The sequence below is a fragment of the Dendroctonus ponderosae genome, unplaced genomic scaffold (assembly GCF_020466585.1).
Source record: "Dendroctonus ponderosae isolate FM_Combo_2020 unplaced genomic scaffold, Dpon_F_20191213v2 Dpon_F_20191213_1, whole genome shotgun sequence".
Lineage (NCBI taxonomy): Eukaryota > Metazoa > Arthropoda > Insecta > Coleoptera > Curculionidae > Dendroctonus > Dendroctonus ponderosae.
This window is the reverse complement of record NW_026017110.1, coordinates 19634501-19658132: the sequence shown is the minus strand read 5'-3', so window position 1 is coordinate 19658132 and position 23632 is coordinate 19634501. Positions and strand designations below refer to the sequence as shown.

Genomic DNA, 23632 nt, shown 5'->3' with positions numbered 1-23632 from the left:
AATAAGAGAGCCTTAAAGAACTCGTTGTATCGACAACATAATAAAATACGTTCTGCTTGTGTTGAGATAAATACATAGTTATTTTATTTCAATGCCCTTTTCCCTATTAATAATCTAATAACCATTTCGACGTTACGACCATCTCGGGCGATTTAAAATGTTTACACATTTTTTATAAAATTTCACAGGCACAGTCTTGAGCGCTGTTGCCGATACAGCATAATTTACTTCACTTTACCTGAGTAGTAAATAGGAGGAAGTCTAGTGACAGTTACACAACATGAAAAATCTTAATTTGCTGTTTAGTCGTATTGTGTTTGTTAAAAGCAGTGAAATGATGCGTTTTGGAAAGTATTTTTTGTAAATATGATTTTGTTCCATGTTTATTAATATATTCTAACAACTTTATCATTAAAGAAGGTTCTAAAGGTAATTTTTAAGTTAAACAAAAAGGTTAAATGCGAAATTTGTAGGTCTTAACATCTACTAACATTATATCGATTGGCACAGGGCGCATCAGAAGTAGCAGATCCTACTTACATTTATTTAAATACAATGTCGGAATTTTTTAATTCCGATTTAAACTGCAAATTTTCGAGAAACTCTAGATCTAATTAAGGTAAACGTTCCATATCAAAACTCAATAGTTTTTGAATTAATAACTGAATAATTTTATTTGTGGCGTTTTATGGGGAATGCGGTTTTGGACCCATTTTTGTGCGGTTCTGGACCCCCCCACAGCACAAGACGTCTCTAAGACGTCTTCTTTACGCCGTTATTATGTCTGAACGTCGTATGTCTCTTGAAGACGTCTTAAAGATGTCTGCTGCAAGACGTCTTGTTAATGCCTGGCACAAGACGTCTTTAAGACGTCTTTTAAATGTCTACTACAAGACGTTTTGACGAATTTGCTCGAGTGCATCCGAGTGCAGTGAAAACATTTAATTTCGTTTATTAAAATCGTCTATTGCGGTTAGTTATACACTGTGTTTAGCTGATTAGCTTTTTTCAAATTTGTGACTTTACGGTTTATACAGACCCGAAAATGAAACGAATATGTGCAAGTGGTAAGCTAAACAAACATCATACATATGAGGGGCCACCGAAAGACAGAAACTTTACAATTCACTTGAGAATTCGGTTAGTGGTGACATCGTTTCACAGCCTGGGTGCAGCTCAAACAACTCAACGTTGCAAGTGCAACAAGTGAACCAATCACTAAATCCTGATGTCAATGACAATACTGAGTTTTTATGCCATAATTCGGATACTAATTCCATAGCAGATATGTTATCCTACTTATGATAGTTTTACCAGTAGTAGTAGTAATAACTCATTTCAAACAAAGTTGGCAGAATGGGCAATGAAGCACAACATAGCCCATCCTGCTTTAAATGACTTATTAAAACTAGTACAACCCATTTGTTAAGAGTTGCCTTTAGATGCAAGAACGTTGCTTCAAACAGGTCAGTTAAACTAAAATCAGTGATGCCCGGACACTATTGTCATGTTGGGCTAAATAAGTGCCTCAATAGTATTTTTAACAGTTTAGGCCAAAAACCACCTTGAATAATGCAGTAGGTTTCTTGTATCAAAATCAACATTTTGCAGTATATATCAAAGCAATTATTTGTGACGCTTCTGCAAAATCATATGTAGCATATATTAAAGGTCATTCTGACTATTCTTCCTGTTCAAAATGTAATGTTGAAAGAAATTACTCTGACAGGGTGTATTTTCCTGACATATGTAACTTACGTATAAGGACAGATTGTGACTTCCGACAAAAAACTGATGACAGCCATTATACTGGGGAGCCAATTTTAGAAAAACTACCCAAACTTGACATAATCAAATCTTTTCCGTTAGACTATATGCACTTGGTTTGCTTGGGTGTTACTAAGAAAACTCTTGTTATTGTGGTGTTGTGGTAAACCTTCAACGAAATTGTCTGCTAACAAAATAGCCTGTATTTGATAGGCAAAATAATAAAAATATGAAATAAAAACATGTTATTTTATTTTACATTTCTAATAGGGAATTTCCCATAGACTATTCCTAACACCCGTGTAAACGTCTTTCAAGAAGACGGTTTTAAGACATTTGTTCCAGACGTCTTTAAGACATATCTTCAAGACGTCTTTATTTTTAATAACAGACGTCTTTAAGACGTCTTCAAGATCTATACAGACGTCTTTAAGACGTCTCACATATCTGAATTCGACATCTAAGACGTCTTTAAGATGTCGTTGTGCTGTTTGGGATGCGGATGGTGGACGGAATACTTTGTCACAAGTTAAAAAATACAATATAAAAATTTTGCGACTGCAAAAAACCTAGGGTTTATGTTGAAGCGAAATCTTCACAGTGGGCTTAGTGAAAAATAAGAATTCAATACCGAGTTGCATAAATGACCAAAATATTTCAAAAAAGTAATTTTAACTTAGTTGAAAATATTCCAAAAATACAGATTTTGGGTGAAATTTTGATTTAAATAATGTTTTGTGCAACCCTGCATTTTCGTCTGAAATCGTGTAAAAGCACCAACATCAGCTCTTGACGGTGAAAATTGTACCCAGAACAGAAAAGTCATCGCGGCGAAACCAAAAAGTTAATTTTTTGAAACCACCGAATAAATAGAACAGTTGACCAAAAAATTCAAAAACGAGCTATTTGCTTTGACTTGTTGACGACTGTTGAGATCTAAAAAAAAACGTTTTTTTTATCCAACCCAGTAACATGCCGAACCTTGTAAAATTTTGCATCTTTTTATTTGGTGCCCTAAAGAAAATTTATCTGAGTTACATAACTTTTACCAAAACATTGACTGGCAAAAAACTAGTGGATCTCAATAACCCTTCAAACAGAACTGAAATCGCTAGAAGCAATCAGAATTTATACCGTTCCAAAATTAGGGCAAATTTGGCTGTGGAGCGTTCATTGTGTAGAGCAGTTAAGATGTCTACCACGAAATTCTCAGATTTGCATTAATTAATTTTTCGACAGCAGAAATGTGCCTTTTGCATTTTAGGCTTTCTGCAGCAACAGATTACAATGTAAAATACTTGATTTTTTCTATCTAATTTAACACTTAAATCTAAATTTTAAATTAGCGAATGCTTTGAAATGGTCAAAATTCCAGCGACACGCGCTTCTGAAGCGCTGGAATATGTAGTACAAACTTTAAGAGGAAAACATACAATGAACTATACGTTCATATTTACTAATAAGTCTCTCAAATATCTCGCTTCTGCATAGAATCATTTTGTCAGAAACTGGATGATAACCACAGAATACGTTGCCACAGTCGAGGCAATGGACCCCAAAATGCCCCAGTTGATGCAAAAAAATCCCCCCGCACGCAAGCACACTCTCTTGGTTTTACTCTGATCCAACAGTAAATAAAGTTCCTGTTCAATGAGTAAATCAGTTTGTGTTTTGAACTCCTTGGGCAACTTATTCAAATATGAAAAGCACAGCTTAGTAGTGGCCTGTCCCTCCTCTTCTAAGCTTTCGCCTACAAACGCTGCTGCGGCCACTTGTGCCTAAAATTGATCATGTTGGTGGGAAGAAGAACATTGCTGGTATGTCGATGATTTGATGAAATAAGAATAAAATTAAACGAAATAGTTTAATAAAAATTAAGAGAAAAGTGTGGGGTTAATGTGATTAGTTTTGCTGTAGGCCATTTTCAAGAGGTTGTATAAGTTTAGTTTTAATAATGAAGTTTTAAAAGAATATGGAGCTGTATTTTCAACTTTACGCAATGAAATATTTAGTTGGTATAAGTATGGGGCTAATGTGATCATTGCTTTTTTACCTAGATATAAGTTGTTAAAAACTTTCACTGGACTATGAAGACTATAAAAAATCACATGAATTTGAAAGAATGTTAAGATGTAAAAATTACATTTTTAAAAAAACAACGACAGATATTTTTAATTCAAGGCATTTGTGAAAATATTCATTAGCATTAAAAAATAGTAACTCTTTAGAATTTCTAAATTATGTCCAAAAAACGCATTGGAAATTCAAGATTTAACCAGTCAACTGTCGCATCGGGAAAATTTTTCACGTTTTTATACTTGATCGGATCTTCACTTGAAGGACGGAAAAATTTAACACGCTCCTTTCGCATTAATAATAAAAAAATTCAAAAAATGTGTATCTATTTTTTGAAATATCGGGAGGAATAATATGATGGATTGTAATGAAACTCGCTGTAAATGTGTTCTCAATTTTCAAATTTTCATTCAAATCCATCTCAACACTCTTCCGATATTAGAGTTTAGTCCGATATTAAGTTTTGTTAATGTGAAACATTATGAAAAGTCTAAATTTATTAATTGGCAAGAAAATAATTTTGTTTGGAAATTCGAATTTTTTTTAGAGCATAAAAATATCAAAAAAGAAATCAAGCATCAACTTCTGAGAGTGCGAATATCATAGATGTTGCATTGTACAGGTGCATCCAAATTTAATTGGACAAATACTGCTAAATAATCATATAACACATTTGCACGATTTTCACAATTACCTCACCTCAGCTTAACTGTTTTTTTTATCAATTCGCCTGCTGGCAGACTTTCAAAGGGCTCGAATCACTGATGAGTTTTATGAACATTTAAACCGTCGTGAGTAAGAAGAAAATAATTACGAATATTATTTTCAAAAATAAAAAATGACTTAAGTAAAAAAACTACTAAAACTTACCACTGAAATGGCAGCAAAGAAAAAATGCATTGTATAAATGTAAGATTTCATATCAATGTTTCCTATAATCTTCGGTTTGATCCCAAATTCGATTAGTATGGTGCAATCGTAAAAAATGTTTCCAATTATACAAAACATCAGCATAGTGAGCAACGGTTTGGAGTTTTGGTTCATGCATTCGAGAAAATCGCAGACTGTATTGTGCACTTCAGTGATCATTTTTAAACTGGTAAAGTAGGATGGGGGGTTTACAGAATATTTACCATCATGCACAGTAGATATCTGGGTTAAACTGATGGAAGAAATATAATTTTCTCGGCATTTTCTCAGCTGTTCATTGATGCAAGAAAAAATATGTTTCACCATCATAGCTGTAGTCAGGAACATGTAAGTTATTAAATTGTGAAACCAGTATGAGATGTCTCTATTCAGATAATACTTGTACATATTCCACCCAATGCAAAACCAGAGAAAGTAAATGTTAATTGCTATTGGTATGAATACCGACAATCGTAAACCCCATATAAGTAACTGAACCGAAAGGCGAGTTGTTTTGGACTGCAGCATGTTTTTAGCCCATGCATATTTCGTTAGGTCCACTATAATATTGTAATTTGAAATGCTGAAAATCGCAACAACATTGTTTGTGAGCAGGATAAAATCGCTTAAGGAGTTTACTAATTTAACTACGTCACTGTTAAACTTCTGCAGTTGACTGTAGATTCTACATTTTCCTATTGTGCTGTAACTATACGCTGCCACTTGAAGGGTGGTAGTTACTACTTGTACAATCAACAATGACCTTTTGTAAGAAAGCGCTTTAATTAAAAGCTCAATTTCTTTTGCTCGGAAAAGCTTACCGAACATTTTTTTAACAGTACGCATTGTTAACAGAACGTTCTACATTCAATTGAAAAAAGTTACTAGAAGTCAGTATGGGAAGGGAAGTAATTAACTGCAGTAATAAGCATTTATTATGGTATTTTACAAATTGATTATGATGACTCTGCTGTAATGATAAGTGATTATAAATAGGGCTGCTTTAATGTTTACTGATAGATAAGCTCGTCGGTTTTAGAGTAGAGTGGAACAAAACGACGCTCTTAGATTAACTGATTATAAAAATATCAAACGCAAAAGGGACAATGAATAAATAATAGAACTTAAACAATACATAATTTACGTATCCGCTCATAGTTTACAAGCATAATTTAGATTTAAAAGCCCAATTTTGTATGCTTCCCTCCATAACTTAGTCGGGAAATTGGTATTTTAAATTTTCGAACGGTTTCAGTTTCATAATTAATAAAAAATTCAATAAATCATTTAAAAAACGGGACAGATAAGCTGTTTAACCTAATTAATCAACTATTTGTTAGATGCATAATCCACGAATATTTTTTAATTTTTTTTGTTAGTGAGGATCAGTTGACATTTTTAAGAAAAAAGTAACTCCAAATCTTCCTTCAAGCACCAAATTTGAATTGTTTCAACATGTTTAGCATTAAAACATTATGCAGAACAATTACAATTTTTGGTCTCAACGTCAAGACATGAGGGATTTGAAAAGAAAATGAAACAACTATTAAGTTTATCATACAAACTTTAATGATATTCAAAAATATATATGGCATAATTCATTATTAAATCACAGCAATAACAACTGGGCAAACATACATCATACGCAAACACATGTTTACACATAAGAAAAGTTTATACTTTTCTTATGTGTAAATTTTTCAATGAATCGAGGATTTTGTAAAAATCGAAGTTATTTCGCAATAAAAATATTCTAATAATTCAATCCTTGAAATTTAAAATGTAAACGTTTGGAAAATGACGATGGTGGTTGGTGATACTCTGAGTCTCAGAGAGCGCTCAAAGTGACTTCTCATAGTATATAATTCAGAAATATAATATTTCTAAATTGAGTAAAAATTAATTAGGTACACATTCACTAATGATAATAGTTAATCAGATATTCATAAGACCATAATGTTGCAGTGGAAACTTGAGTATTGATTGTGATGTAGTAACAAAAAGAGTTTTTCTTTGAGTACATTGGGCATTTTACAAAAAATCTATTAATAAGTTTTTTATTATCTATTAATAAATTTATAAAATCCAAATTATTTTTTGTCAAAATAAAAAAAAATAAAAAAAAATGAAAATTTAAAAAAGCCGCTTAAAACTTACTCATCGATAAAAAAACGGTTAGGACTTCTCACTTAAAAAATAAATAAAATAATCTGCCAATAAACATACAACATATGCTTCTGGCAGTTGAATATAGAGTATATTTTGATTAAAGTAAGTCAATTCTATATAGAGACTCATATAAAGAAGTCCGTCCATAGCAAATAAATCAATGGACAAATTAAATCACAGATTCAAGATATATTCGCAGTTGACACTAACAAAATGTGGCGCGATATGCGTTACAAAGGGTTTCCACCACTGTGTAAATTTGCTCGAAGTTTGGTCTTGTTTCTGGTTTATATTCCCAGCATCTTAGCATTAACCTATACATTTCATCTGGAGTGTTTTCTGGGGCCGGCATTCTGTAACCTAGTCAAAATATTCGGAGTGAATTTCCTTCAAAATCGTCTTAAATGTGAAACTTACCACTATCAATTTTCTCTCTAGCTTTCGTATTGTTCATTCCCACATAAGGGGTGCCACCTCTTGAGAAAATTTCCCAACATAATATTCCGTAGCTCCAGACATCGCATAAAGAAGTATATTTTCCTGCAATAAAACAAGTTTTAACCCGCTGAGTACTTGCAAACTATTGTGAAAATTTTAATGTTTATTATTGTGTGTTTTTGAGACCTGTAGATGCTTCAAAGATCAGTAATCAAGATATCGAGCTGAAACTCCATAGTCAAAGTGCCTAGGAGATGTTAGATAAGGAGACGAAAGTAAAAGTGTAAACGTATAGATTTAAAGCAGTTAATATCTCAAAAACAGTTGGAAACATTTGATGAGAACCATCGCAGTAAAGCGGATTTTTTAGCAAATTTCTAGCAAAAGTTAGAACAAAAAGTGCAAACTTTGAGTTGGCCGCGCAAGCTTAAAAGCTGAAATTCCGGAAACGGTTAAAAATATATACGATTAGCATCTTTTCAATAGACCATCTCAAGTTTTTCTCTAATTCGGTTTTAACAAAAATGTAAAGCCTCTAAAAAGATAAATGAAATTTTAAACAGATTTTAACATTCAACAATTTTGAATAAGAATATTAAATTTGCTCTCAAAGTTTTACACATCGCCCCTAATAACTTCAATTTCAGAAATTGCTAATATTGGTAATACAAGAAAAACAGAGCGAAACAAATAAGTTGGTATTGAAGAAAACTAAAGTTTCCAACTCAAATTTCAAAAATGAATTATTGAAAACTGAAGAAGTCACCTTAAAACAACAAATTATTCAAACTGGATGCCGAACAACTGCAAAAACTAATGCGACAATCATATTTCCAGAAGGATTTAGTTTATCCAGTTCCAGATATTGGCATAATTCTTATCACTCTTCTCTTTTCTTATATCTCTCGTCTTTATAAACCAAGTCAGATTTATCCCAATTGCTTAATTGATATTTAAAATGCATATTTCACAAAAATACTTTCGAGCAGAATCGTGATAAGAAATTTAGAATATTGTAGTTTCAAATGTTCTATTTATGTTCTAAATCACGAAAAAATGTTTTAGATTTAACTTATTTTGAATCTCACGTTATGTGGATCAACGACTTAATCGCATTTTATTAATGCGTTTTATGATGATGATGAATGAATGCGATGATGAATTTCCTTAATTTCGGGAAAATCGTTTATACAAATAACGGCGAAAATTGTACCTTAGTAAATTGTAAAGAAACATCGTAATTCATTATGAGGTATGAAACTCCAATTGAAACAGTAATTTATGTCCAATTAATGGCTAAAATTATAAAAAGGTAAAATATATTTACTTACCGAAGTTTAATGCTTCTGGTGCCGTCCATTTGATAGGAATTTGTTTCATGCCATCTGAAACAATATATTCTTCCTCTTCCCTGGACATGCCAAAGTCTGATATTTTCACACTATTGCTATACCCTGAAATTGAAATCACAGTTAAAAAAATATACAATAACGCAAAGTCTTTCGTAATCATTTCAAATCGGTTGAAGTTATTTTACCAATTTAATCCCTCTGATACAAATAATCAACGAGTTCCATACAAAACACCACAAAATGTATTATTCACCATAAAACACAACAAAAATGCGAAAACCATGTTTCTCTATGAAATGTAGTATTGAAAGCTTCTTTTCATGTTGGAATAACTGTACATTTCAAATAGGGTTTTTTACGAGAATTAAATCGATAAATATTTCAAGAATTATTCAATAAAATAGTTCGCTTTTCAATTTTCAAATCACAATTTTGGGTGCGCCAGCAGCTTTAAACTATTTTTTTTTTGGATGGTTAACGGCATAATAAAAAAAGGTACGTTTGTGTTGAGATTCCTATATCTAAGTGTTCCTAAAATTTCTTACTACTTCAACATTTAATTTTATATTATTATCATACGAAATGTCCAAAATAATGCGGTCAGGCTTAAATTATACAACAGAGGAAAGAGAAAATGTTGTCTGAGTTACCGGAACCAAAGTGGCACCAACTCGAAAAAGGCGTTTTGTTTTTGTAAAATTGGGTGAAATAATTCAAAAGCTTATTACAGTGTACCAAAATTAAAATTTATAAATTTTCGTGGAACATTTATTTACAACCCATTGGTGATCAGTTTATTTTTGTCAGGAGGAACAATCGAACGAAAAATATTGTCCAGGCAAGATTTTAACATTACCTTCTAAAAACTCTACAAACAAGCGTTTTTCAGTATCTTCTAAAGAACACGTTCTGTTATTAAAAGACAAAATTACAGGTAAATTGATTTTTTTAAACAGCAAGTATATTAACGTCTATATAAATTTCAAATAAAATGTGGCCTACAGTAAATTTTGTTGGCTTTAATTTAAAATTTTTCTTTTTGCGGATTATTCTATTTTCTATTGAAGAAATTAAATAAAAATTTGATAGTTCTTTAAAGTTTCATATGAAAAATTCAATTAGGCGAATCAATTTTATTGGCGAAATTATTTCGAAATTTACTTATAGGAAAAACGTAGGATGGACGTAAACTATAATAAATAGGTACTTGAATCTTTTATTGCAAAAATTGCAAAACTTATTAAAAATTTTACGATAAACTGCCACTACATATGGTAATGTACAAGAGTTCCAAATAGCATAATTACTTACCCACTAAGCAATTTCGGGCTGCCAAGTCTCTATGGATGCAGTTTTTGGACTCGAGGTACCTCATACCAGCTGCTGCATCAAGGCACATTTTCATCAACTGTCCCTCGCTTAGAGAGTTTGATTTTTTCCGCAGAAAAGTTAGCAAAGATCCACCTAAATGTATAAAAATAAGCCATCTCTCTCAACAAACTTCATACCAAACTTGCCTGGCACCAGTTCCATGACTATCATAATAGGCTGCTTCTGCACGCATATTCCTATCAGTTTCACGATATTCGGGTGATCGTACTGTTTCAAAATTCGGCCTTCTTGCAAAAATTTCTTCTTGTGCTCTTCTGGCAACGTCACTCTGCACGTTTTCACAGCCACCACTTCATTGCTGTTTTTCAGTTGCGCCCTGTACACGTCACCAAAATTGCCCTGCAATTTACAAAAATAGTTTAGTTGGAAATTAAATACTCAATAATGAAAGGGTTTTATTACCCGTCCGATTTTGTCTAATAATATAACGTCATCGTTGTTTAATTCCCATCGTTCTCGAGGGATGGGCTTATGTAATATTGCTCCTGATCGCTGAGTAACAGGTAGACCGCTGTTGAACTGATAAATTATCAAATCTCGGATTGTCGGAAATGCTGGACCTTCGAATCTAAATTGTCCCTAGAGAATATAATAGCCATAAAACATACATCGTGTTCTTACTAATTCGTACCTCAGGTGTTGTTTGAACTATGAAATGCTTATGACTGCCCCAACAGACCGACAGCACCGTTTGGCACTCGTCGTTTAGAGTTGTTTCTCTAACTAGAAAGTCCCCATCAACTGTAAGTAGTCGAACGACTTCTTCTCGAGGTAGCACTCCGTGGAACCATTCTTCGTCCACTAGACATTTATTTCCGGTAATTGAAACCTAGAATGTGCAAAAATTGAAGTTAATGCTATGAAAAATTAGTCAGAATTATGCGTGTTTAATATTCAAGTTGCTCAAGCATACAGACTGCCAAAATTTTACTGCGTGCCATTTTTCAGCATTATGGTCTTTAACCAGAAAAATCCTTGCTAGTAATCTTCATGCAATTTGTTCAATGGCATTTAAAACAAAGCTCATGAACAATGAAAAGAAAAAAAGACACTCCAATGAACTGAAAAAACTTCTTCATATACCCTGAAAGGAATATTGTAAAAATTACTTAAATTATTTTTTCTATTGTAGGCATTTGATATATCAAATCTACATCTCTACATTTACATCGTCAGGGTCTTAAAATTAACGAGAGTTTTGTTCCTTTAATTTTTTATATCCGGATAATAAAAAGACCGATCGCTATTTGACTGACTATTATAGTCAAATACCGATTCACTCCGTGAGTGAATAAATCTTACTCTGAGTAAGTAAGAATTTTAGAAAACATTTTTTTTGGTTTTAGAAACCTTTTTGTTGAAAAAGATCTTTATATTATTTTATATAAATAACATTTATATTATTGCCAATAAATTTGGTTCGGTTAGCAGACGCGACTTAATTAAGCGGCAAATTTAAACAATTTTAACAAATTAAAAGAAAATTTAAGACCAAAATTCTTGAGATACCGGACAAAAATGTTTTGAAAACATGAATCCGCGTCAACCATATATCATCATAATATCTAAAGATTTTGCTGTTTCAGAGGTACGTATTTAAAAATTATTTTCAATTAAAGACTAGACGGAAAAAAGAAACTAAAAAGTGGTAATGTGTTCTTTAATAGAAAAAAAACCGTTTTTGAATTGCATATTCCCGAAAATGTGAAAATGTCGAGAGCTGCTAATTGGGCATTGGCGCACTTCAAATGATAAAAGACTGCACCAGCCCAATCAATAATTTATTTGTTTCAAATAAAATACCCTCATTTTATACCGTTTTCGGATTAATCGTCAACTTTAAGGCCTGGCAGAAAAAACGTTTCGGTTTAATCAGGAGATAAAAAGAGTTCTCAGGCCTTAAAATCTCGCCTGATGCATCACACATTGAAACCATTGTGTCCTATCTTCCTTGCATGCAGCAAGTGACGGACAAAACCGGAAGAATGTTAAAAGGGCACACAAAACATCAGAACCATCTTAAAAAAGACAAAGACAATTGACGAGATTGCCACGAGGCCTGGATAACATTGTGTTGAGTTGCGCTATTGAGTTGTTGCCGCTCTCTGAGTTACCGAGTTACAACTAATCGGTTAATGAGTTATAAGTCATTTATTAAAGGTTTACGAGACCCGAAACTGGAATTTTCACATCTAAAAAAAGGTCATCAAAATTTTTTCTGAGTAACGTTTTACTACCTTGTTCAAACAACTAAAAAAATGGTCATCTAGATTTTCTCGGCAACAGAACTGAGTTCAAAGAATGTCGACGAGTTTTCTTGTAAAATCGATCTCTTAATTTTTTTGCATAAAAGATTCAGTTTGTCAGTATTTCACAGTAAAACGTTAGAAAAAACGCGGTTTTTCTGTTTAGAGATACTGTTGTTTAGAATTATTGACCTAAAAGTGAAGAAACCCCAGTTTCCAAGAGTTTTCCAAATAAATAATTATACCAACTTTCGCTTTTTCAGTTCGGGGAAATCTTTTTTGAAAAAGATCCAGAAATAATTATTAGGGTTTTCTCCATATCCCTTCGAAGCTGTAAAAAGTATTTTCACAGAAAATACCTGAAAATTATCAGTATTTTAAGTAAAACTAAAAAATAATACGATTTTTGAGTAGAAACAATTGTTTAATAGAAACTTTGTTAAAAATGGAATGACGGGAAAGTTAAAGAAACTTTAAAAATTTTCAGAGCAATGAGGGCGGCAAATTTTGAAAATAATTTTTTTGTAAAATTATGCTATGGTCGTTTTCCTTGCAAACAGATAAATGAGGCGAATTTTCCAGCAAAATTAATTTTGTGATTTTTGGCTGAAAAGATCCCCTTATTGTCAGAAAAGAAGAAAATCATTAGAAAATAATGGTTTTTTGCGTTTTCGATTAATAACTTTTAGTTTGGTGATCGGTTTTGGAGAACAGGGAGGAATTTATTTTCGTGTTTCTCGCGAATTCGACGCTGAAAAAAGTTTTGTAAAATTGTTACAAAGCTATAAATGTATCTTGTTATTTTTCGCCTTCATTTTTAGACTTCCAGATCGTCGAATATTCCATTTGAAAAATTCAACTTTTTACGTTAAGAACATGGAAATTAATATTAAATTCGTCCCTCTTAAACACCAAAAGCGTTCACATGAAACGTTACGTTTTAAAATTCAAATTTTCAAACACATCGGGCACAACCAAATATGAAATTTCTGCATAAATTTCTCTCAAATAAAGCACAGCACAAACAACATGCACATGCTCAATACAACAACAATATCAACAATCCCAAAACCTACAGGATCCCCTCCTTCGCTTCTGGGGGCAGATTCTCTGCGCCCCTTAGTTCGAGGCGGGGCTATTGGGGATGAAGGGGCGCTTCGTCGCCTGAACGGCTTTCGAAGAGCCCTGGGTAACATACCAACTAAGCGATGCGGATCAAAGTGTCTGTTTAACGTGCTCTGAGACCCATTACCCTATAAGTTGTGTAATAATACATTTAGGAAAGCTTACAAGAGGCACTATGCGACACTTATAAGATAATACGATGGCAACTAAACAACAACAAAATAGTTCTAGTCATTAGCTACAAAATGCATTTAACGAGAAGATTGTGTTGCTTTATCTACAAAATTGGTTAGCTCTCATTCCGTCGCTTACTGTGTAGGTACAGAATTATTTTTGGAAAGCGCAAGATCACCCGTCTACTGCTAAGTTGAGTATGAGTTCAAGTTCAGCTTGAGTTCAGTTGAACCTGAGCTCGAGCTTAAGCTTCCATTGTGCAACCGGGCTTTATCTTTAACATTGAATGCGTACAAGTTAGGTCAAAAATTCTTGGTATGTTTGGCATCTATTGCTCAGATAGGGCCGTTTAATCAAATTCCTAAACCAAGCGTAACTTCTGAACTTCGTTTTCATCCAAATCGAGACTAAAGCGCTGGAGAAAAAAGTGTCCATCGTGCTCTTGGTCGAGGTTTTTCAGAATAACTTTTCAACTTAGTAGCAGTTAGTGACTGACCAGATATGGAAATCGGAAGATAGAAATAAAGTAAATGTGAACATATCCTAGATAATAAAATAAGAGAAAAAGCATTGATGATTTTTTCCCATTGTTTCGTGGCTCAAGTATAAACTAAACTTTCATCATGATTTTCGGACAATCTGGTAACAGTTTTTCGAACACTTGAAACTATACAAGAGAGTAGTTTGCTTCTAAACATCGGGCACTAGGAAAGAAGAGCAGAAACGATCGGGTAAAAATATAAAATATTATGAAGAAGAAATAAACTTGGCTTTGGTTGGTTCACTTATGCTAAATTAGAGCATTTCACTTCGATGTTTTAATTTTCGAACGAAAAAGAAAATATAGAACAATTGAAAACAAAAAATATATAAATTCTGAAGATCTATGTGGTACTTTTGACATATTATAAGAAGAAATTCGTAATTTAAAATTGCAATTTTAATATGAAAATTGGATGTTTTACGTCCGAGCTTAATTATTAATACGTTTTATTCATAAAAATATGCTTAATTTGAAGCAACCAGTATAATAGTATCTATTTGTCTGTATATGGAAGAAATATAATAGAAACTGATGCAAAATATTTAACAGGAAAAATTGAAAATTTATTATACCACGATTTCTCGTATTTACTGTTGCTTACTTCTTCTGGTGAGTTATCTATGAATGCGGGCTGATTGTCTATGGAAATATCACATCCTGAAGGCGCTTCTTCGCATCCCAACTCGTTTAGAGCTGTTCTGATTAGCTCGGTCTGCTTCAACATTTTTCTTTCCTGACATTTTAGTTCGTTTATGTCTTTGCGTGATGTCTCTAAATTGAGAGATAACCTGGAACATGCAAAGTACCAAGATTGAAAAATAAAATAGTAAATACCGTCTGGATATAAATTATGAGTGAGCTATTATTTTGCTGAATATTCTTAAGTCGCAAAAAACGAAATTTTTATGGTTTTCCAAATACAAAGTGCTTTTATCGTTTCGTTTTATCGTAAAGTTACTTCCAATAATTTTATTTATGGAGCTTATACTTATTATTTTACTCTATTTGTATTGCGGTCCTGTATTATTAACACACCACTGATCTTAGTTGTTGTACTATGATAATTATTTTTTATACAAAACAATTGTTTTATACGAAAGCAAAAAAAATAACTGGTATTGTAATAACTAGTATTGTACCTAATAACAAAATTTTTGCAAAAATTACATAAATTATTCGCAACATTCTCTTACCTATTGTTAATTTCGTTGATGGGTGTAGTTTTCCCGTTGGCTAAAGTATCACTATTATGACCATTGGTTAAAGACGTTCGTTTCTCCTGATTTTCTTTAATGCTAGTTTCCAGTTCAGTCAGTTTGTTCCTGAGCCATTCGACGGTCAAATTATCGACCGTTAATTGATTGGGCAGTAGTTTGCCTGCAGATTCTTCCACCAAACTTTCGTCAAAAGTAAACTTTACCGGTTCAGTCGGAGTTGTCCTTAAAAAGCAAGTTTGCACAAATTAGTCGATTTGCTTTTGAGAAAGATACAGTTTTTCTTAGTTTTCTAAATTTTTTATCACCCCATATATGTTGATTTTGTTAAATAATTTCAGGCATTAAAGAGGACTAATTGGTTAGGAGCTAATTTTAAAAGTGTTTAAATACTAGAAATAAAGTAGAAGAAAAAAACAATGTTGAATACCGTGGAAAACTATCATTAACAAAGATAACGTTCGGAAAAGCAACAAAAATATTTTGCTAGTAGATTGAACGTTTTGTTAGAATTGGAAACCTTTGAAAAATGATAAAAATACTTCTTACTTCGTATTCACTTCTTATTATTTATTGCGTATTTAATTTTATTCGGAACTAGTGACTATTTGGAATAAGAAAATTTACATTCCAAAAATAAAGTACGGGCATCTATAAAGCATCATATCTAATGAGAAATATTCAACATTTGCTTCTAAGAAACTTTTCTGAAACTGTTAAATACACTTCTTACTTCCTATTATTAATGGAGGATTTAATTGTATTCGAAACACCACCAATTTTTCCATATGAGGAAAGAAAGTAATTTTGAATTAAAGTCGCCCGTAGTAGTAAGTAACAATTAGTTACCAAATAATCTCTTGGTGGTTGGGAAAGCAAAGTCAGTTCACATATGAAAATGTAAACTTTAATGATGGTACAAAATGCAGTTTTTTCAACTCACATTTTCTAACGAGTAGCTTTTATAGCTACTCATATAGGCCATTGAACAGTGTCTTTTAAATTGTGTAGCTTGTGAAGCGTGTACTTACTTGTACTTCTCAGTAAAATCCTTATACTCGTCAACTGGTTTTATTGAATCTATATTCAAGCAGATTCTTCTATGGCACTCGCGGAATTTTTCCGAAGTTAAGTCCGAGTTACTTGCAATTTCACTAAGAATTTGCTTCCTGCAACAACATTAAATTTCAATATCTCCACCAGTTTAGTAATGATAAGAATACAAAAATTGCTTTAAAACATCAGTGAATAAAAAAAATGAAATCCTTGAATAGCAAGAGGTTCCTTAATCATACGCAAATCAATTAACATTGAAACTATCCCAAAAATGGATGTAATTGATCAGGTTCAACAAACGGTAAATGGGCACAGCACGACCATCTTCAGCAATGAAAGTCTTTGACTTACCAGGTTAAAATAAAAGCCTCCTGCAGTGATTGCTGATGTTCCAATAGTCCCGGTAGCAATACTGTCCTGAAGTCTTTTTCAAATTCCACAGCTTCACACAAAAGCAGAACGTACTCGTTATGAGTTAGGTGGAGTTTTCTGCAAGCTTTTTGGTATTTGTCCCGCACTTCATCGAGCTTTCGACCCCCTCTACCACCTGTGAAACAATGTTTTCATCACTGTATAAATGTATATCCACAATTGTTATTCACATACTTATGAATTTTTACCGCGAATTGCAACTGAAATAGGAAGCACTTTGCATTGTTAAAGCGGCACAACAAATGTTACTTGCGCAAACACGTCGGACAACATAAATGCAACCTGGTTCTTAATAACACAGTGTCTACTTATTTTTAAAGTATTTTTTCATTACTTGAATAGGGAGAAAAACAATCGGTGTTGCGTGGAGCGGATGAAAATGTGCTTTGATTTTCTCCTTGATCTCAAACCAATGTGATTGCCAAGTCTATTTTAAATTTGAACTTCAATGGCGTCAAGTGGGTACAAGCATTTACTCAATAGATCTCAATTTCCTCAATCAACGTCATCATAGTAAAATTTTCCTTGGATTATAGTCTGCATGAGTATTTGCTGGAAAGTAATAGTTCCGAATCTAAGAGTGTTTTTTCTATGTAAGCCTTTTTAAGATCCCGTTTCTCCTCCTGGTGTAGTTAATCGGAGATGAAAACACTGAAAAGTGGTTTTAACCCTCGCAATAATAGAGTATCTGTTTTTTTTATTTTATCACCCCATCCACCCATCAATTCCTCGTGTGTTCCATGAGAAAATTATAAGACACCGGTTCATTCAGTTCAATAATAAACATCGACTTAAGATACTAATTATTGTTCCCATTAATCACCAACGCGGAATATAACAAGTAGAATGTAACTAAAAGAACCATCGTTGAAGTTACTAAATCCTCAGAGCGATTGTTTTATTAATGTCCCTGATAATTAACACTTTGCGGTATTTAAGTATTTAATTATGCATTTCTAATGCATGTAAGAGGAGTCTCAGTATTATGCATAGACGTTTAATTGTAGTATAAATGGCAAGCACCTCGTGGGAAACTCGCGTCAAGATATTATCAATTTGCATCCCATTAGATAATTGTTTTAATCCACAACTGTAAATAATATACACTTTTTATCGTCATTTTTAGATAAAAGTGACAATTCCTAATCGACAATCTATTCAAAATATAAACAATTTTTAATTTATGTACTATTATATAAATTTGTTGTCATCTGTATAACCAGATTGTTGCAGTAATTCTCTAAATATCGCGAAATAAAAATTTTCGTATAGAAACAAGTTTTTTTTGCAAACTTTTCCCATAGCAAGAGAGTGTTTTTTGAAATATATTTTTAAACTATCAACCTTGTTGTGGCAGTTCTCTAATTAGAAATAATTGGAGATTGGAAGATCTCCTGTCGAGACTAGTTTCGATTTTAAAACTTTCTGAACTTTGAATTTTTACGAAACTCACGGTTTTTTTAGCAAATCTATGGAAAATATGTTCGTGGTCTTCTCTAATTAACCTGACATAGAGACCGAAAAACTCAATGTGAGAAAGAGTTTTTCTATTTGGGAACTTTACGCATTTCATGGATGTTGAAGAAAAAGATGCGGGTTTTAAATAAACTATTGAAAAACGTTGTCGTGTACGTGGTAGGAAAAATGTTCCAACTTCTACCAAGATTACTGTGGTAGTTCTCTAATTAGAGCGAATTTGTTATTTACATTTTTTTGGATAACTTTTCCATTCGAAAACTTTTTGTGTTCTGTGAACTTTTGCGATAAACTCACAGTTTTTGCGTCACTCATTGGAAAACATTGGCATGTACTTGTACTTGCTTACACAAACCTGGACCGCTCTATCAACCTCGTGTTAGTAGTTCTCTAATTGGAATTAATTTGAGACTAAAAGATCTCCTTTTTACACTAATTTTTAATTTAGAATCTTTCTGTATTCTTGGGATTTTTGGGAAAAACATTCTCGTGTACTTGCATAGTCCAATGTCGCTTATTTTAGAAGGCTTGTTGTACGAGTTCTCTATTTACCCCGAATAAGAAACGGACAAATTCGGTGTCAGAAAGAGTTTTCTGTTTGTAAAGTTTACGTATTCTTTGGATTTGGAACGAACAGTGGCGGCCTTTAAGTAACCCAATGTAAAACGTGGTCGTGTACGTGGTACGAAAAAATTCCCCACTTCTAACAAGATAATTGTAGTAGCTCTCTAATTAGCACAAATTTGTTATTTGAAATTTGCGAATTAGAGTGTTTTTCATATCAAATGTTTTGTGCTTCTTGAATTTTTGCGAAAAAAGTCACGGTTTTGGCATAAATCAATGGAAAATATTGGTGTGTATTTAACTCTCTCTAGCAAGCGTTGAGTAGCAGTTCTCCGGATAAATTTCTTAATTCAAATTTTTGAATAAAGAAGAGTTTTAAATTTAGAAACTTTTATTCCCTTCAGACTTTTGCGACAAAAGCGCCGTTTTTGAGTAACTGAATGGAAAATCTATAAACACATTTAGAAGGCTTTTAGGCAATAGAAAAATTTACAGGCAAATGTAAGACACTTTGAAAAAATGGGCTAGCAGCATTTAGATCTACCTAGTAATCTTTGAAATTAGTTTCTCCGATATAAAACTTACCTTTAATATATATTTCTTCAAATTTACACCTCATCAACTTGTAGAGTTCCAAGTACTTTTGGTATTCCGTCTTTTTCCTTATAACATCATCGGACAACTGCAAAGAAAAATAGTATTTTACACATCACTTAAGCGCTGTTAATATACATATAATTAATAAAATTTTATAATAAATAAAAATATGTTAGTTGAATAAAGTGCTAATTAATTAATATAATTTTTAAACCGCGGAAATTAAGTGAATTAGACATTGACAAAAAACGTATATATAATTATTTCTAATATTTCTTTATTTGCATTTTAAAAATGTTGTTTAAGTGGAGTTACAAGCGGGTATTTTAATTGGCGCAGCGTGTCGTAAAGGGTTTTGCCTAAACACACATGTTGGAACTTTTAAAAAGCATAAATGTTTTCCTGATCATCCAAACCAATTTTTTGAGCATTGCTGATTAACTTGTATCTGTTTTTTAACTATTTAAAACACCAGTAATTTTTCATATTTTATCATCATTGAGTTTAGTTTAATTATATTAGAAGGAAAAATGTTATTTTGAAGACTCGAAAAATTGACTGAACTATAGTCTACTTCAACCCAATGTTTCTTAATTGATGTCTTGGAAATTATGGTATGGAGAAATCGGTAATAATGAAGAATGATGGAGTTGGATTAGAAGAAGGAGTGTTTCTACTTCCATCGAACCTTAAGATTTAATAAAATGAGTGAAAGTTGCTAATTATATATAATTTAATTTTAAGTAGTTTAAGTTACAATTACAAATTCTTTTTTTGTTTCTTACAATTACAATTCTTCGATCAGAGGAAAACCTGAGAAGTAGATCAAATTTTGTAACAATTAATTTCAGTTAAAATACTGGAAATAAGTAAAAAAAAGGGAAGCAACAATTTTTTTTATATGAAAAAAATGAAACGGCCTCATCAATATAGAACTTATCAACAATTTAGATATAGAACTTATCAACAACAAAAAACCTGTTATTGTTACAAATTGCGCCATCTGACAATGTGGTTTAGAAATAACTAGACGTACTGTATATGACTTTATTTAGAGGTTATTTAGACGTAAAAAGTACTAACATTTCTCTTCAAAATAAGCATAAAATTATTAAGATGGGATAAGTCGTTCAGAAATTACAGCGTTATGTATAAAAGCATATGTTAAAATATTATTAAAGATTATCTTGATTTAGAAATTTTTGGAGAAATTTAGGTTTTTAATATTTACTTTTCAATACACCCTTCTGAATTCTGAATTTTACTACAAATCAGGATATTCCGATCGCCACATTAGTTTAGGATAATGTATTCGTAAATTTCCAAGCCCAGTACCCACTTTACAACATATGGCCAGTAGCCACCTTTAATACCTGGTATACTGCAAATTCTTCCAAAGTACCTCTGGTATTTCATATAATCTACAGGGTGTTTTTATAAACGAGGATTTTCATGACAAACATTTTTAAAAAAACGGTCTGCTTCTTATTCTAATTCAAACCCCCGATATTTCACGAACTGTTGAGAATTCAGGAAAATAATCTCTTTCGCTTAAAACTCTTCATTTACCAAGTTTCTCGAATACCTCGACGTCTCGACCGATCCGCTTTTAAAATAATACATTTTCAAGTACTGTATAGGAAAAATACCATAATAACCATAACACCAACCAGCGCAGAGTATTTTACAACCTAATGGTTTTCACGTGTTCGCCTACTTTCTTCAGTGACACGAAATATTTACCTATTTCTTATTACTATCTATGAAGTTTAACACTATTGCGAAGAAAACACCTTGTATAGCGATAAAGTTGAAATTTTCCAATTAACAAGCCTATAAATGTTCCGTAAAAGAGGACAGACGATCACCATTGAAAACTGCGCGACATCTCGAGTCAATGAACCAATATTAGACCGCAAGATTTACCATTTACTCGGTGCTGGTACTACCATGGGTCAGTCTTAAGTGCGGGCAATTTTATGCAAACGGAAACTTGTTTGTTTTGTTTTCAAAACCGGCCTATTTACTGTACGCAACTACTTCCATAAGAAAAACGCAGTTTTGAAACGAAAATCTCGCAATTTCGTCTTCCAGATTATGGATTTTCTTTCTCAGTTGGGGACCATTTTTATTACCAGCCCCCTGTTCTTTGTGGTCAAAAGTTCAGCGACCGTTCGCCTTCCATTGTTATGGTAATCCAGATTGACTGATCTTTTCGTCCCTTTTTAGAAGATTGACTGATAATTGTTTGTTTATGAATCAAGAGCACCTGCACAACATTGATTTTGGGTCTCCAGCTTATATTATTTAACTGGTAAAAAGATGCACATTAGTAGAATCCGGAGCCAAAAGCACTGAAATTGTCGAAAAAATAACTTAAAAAGCAAATTGATTTATCGCCAAAAGCCACTGAAAATGCACAAAATTATTTCAGTAGCAAGAAAAAGCAAGCAAAAACCTCTGGAAGCAAATTTAATATAATGAAATAAAAGAAACTTTTCCCCAAAGTCCATCAGTCCCATGAGAAAAAAAATATAATCAGAATGTACACAGTGTCTTTCATTTAAATTTTATAAAGTAGTTTTAAAACAAACGTTTTCTACATTTGACAGAGTATTTTTTGTTATCTTATATACTTTATAACATAAAAAATACTTTTTGTATGAAATTATTATTGATTCGAATTAAAAACACCCAGTGACTCGTTAAAGATACCCTAATAATTTGTAAGTGCAAATTTTCTTAAAGAATTTTTATACATACAGGGTGTCGCAATAAAGATGGTAAGCGGCTGTATCTTGGAAAGTATGTGTTGTGGAGTGATCGGGAAAAAAATTGATAACAAACTTGACGAAAAGAATTTGCGGGAAATTATTTTGAAATTTCTCAGATGACCACTAAAGGGCGTAATTGCGGTATTTTAAAAAATCGATTTTATACAGAAATTGTCCCTATCTAGTAAGTTTAGTCAATATCTACATCTAGTAAGTTTAGTCAAAAGATCATAAAAACCGTAGTACTGAACCTTTGTCCTAAGTTGTCAAATAAAGCGTGGGGGGAGAGTCACAGCGCTTAAGCCAAAGAAACCTGTAACTCCAGAACGGCTTGACCGATTTCAAAGTTTTTACTATCAATTGAAAGAGCAATAAAAACTCTACAATATGTGATATAATAACAATCTTACTAATTTTCGAAAAATCTGCTGATCGAAAAAATGTATTCTTTTAATTTTTGACAAAAAGTTCAAATGCTATTATCAAATTATTTTACAAACACTCGAAAGCAAAGTAAAAAATGAACCAAAGCGCAAAAACCGCTTCTCAAAATAATTTCTGGAGCCGATTTAACACTTGAAAATGATAAGGGTTGTTTGTCTAATTCAAATAATTAAAGTAGGAATTGTCGCATCTAGTAAGTTTGAAATTAGTGGAAAAAATAAAACAACAGGTCGCGTCGAAACCTTCGTACCGATAAGACGTGTATACAGTGATCCGAAAGCAAAACAATTTTTTCTGTTAATGTGAATGTTAGTCTGTAAAATAATTTCGAGAATTCGTCAACACTTCGTCGTCGATTTAACTTAAACTACAGGGTTACAGCAAAATAAGGATGAATCCTGGGAGTTCGCAGGAGTCCGAATCGGACTATGCCTCCCAGGACGGCACTTTCATTAAACCGGCCTCGAAAAAGCGAGGTCGAAATCACCACCTGCCAACTTTTACGCACACATTTGTGGCGCATTCAACACCTACAACAACGCGGGTTCAACTTGCAGTCCGTTGGGAAGAGCTCAACCCAAATAACAAAGACATCATAATCAAACAAGGCAACAACAACTTTTTAATCAAAACGAACGATGACAACAAAGCCACAAGGACACTTCAATGCCTAAAACAAGACAACTTAATAACAGCATTTAACTTGCAAAAAACCGACTATCAAACGACAGCACAACCAATCCGAGCAAACCACCACATCACACCCTCCTACTCAGTAGTTGCTACTGGGGTAGACCTCGATATTACCGACGACATGTTTTTGAATCACTTAAACAAACTTGGTCTACAGATCAGATTTTGCAAAAGGATTATTTCTCGGCAG

General features: G+C 32.6%; 1 protein-coding gene across 3 annotated transcripts in view; it reads right to left on the bottom strand.

The window, feature by feature from the left end:
* Positions 1 to 6298: 6298 nt before the first annotated feature.
* Positions 6299 to 23632, bottom strand: part of LOC109533028 (tyrosine-protein kinase Fer) — a 44018-nt gene continuing 26684 nt past the window's right edge. For 2 of the 3 annotated variants that reach the window (XM_048666964.1, XM_048666969.1), the window contains exons 3-15: positions 19520 to 19616; positions 16814 to 17009; positions 16438 to 16575; positions 15386 to 15631; positions 14794 to 14980; positions 13426 to 13602; positions 10735 to 10932; positions 10506 to 10682; positions 10229 to 10442; positions 10023 to 10175; positions 8691 to 8813; positions 7339 to 7461; positions 6299 to 7281 (exon numbers count right to left, since the gene is read on the bottom strand). In XM_048666964.1, coding sequence (XP_048522921.1) covers positions 7127 to 7281; positions 7339 to 7461; positions 8691 to 8813; positions 10023 to 10175; positions 10229 to 10442; positions 10506 to 10682; positions 10735 to 10932; positions 13426 to 13602; positions 14794 to 14980; positions 15386 to 15631; positions 16438 to 16575; positions 16814 to 17009; positions 19520 to 19616 — 2184 coding nt within the window. In that variant the 3' untranslated portion in view covers positions 6299 to 7126. The remainder of the gene's footprint in view (positions 7282 to 7338; positions 7462 to 8690; positions 8814 to 10022; positions 10176 to 10228; positions 10443 to 10505; positions 10683 to 10734; positions 10933 to 13425; positions 13603 to 14793; positions 14981 to 15385; positions 15632 to 16437; positions 16576 to 16813; positions 17010 to 19519; positions 19617 to 23632) is intronic. The other variant, XM_048666966.1, reaches the window with a different exon arrangement.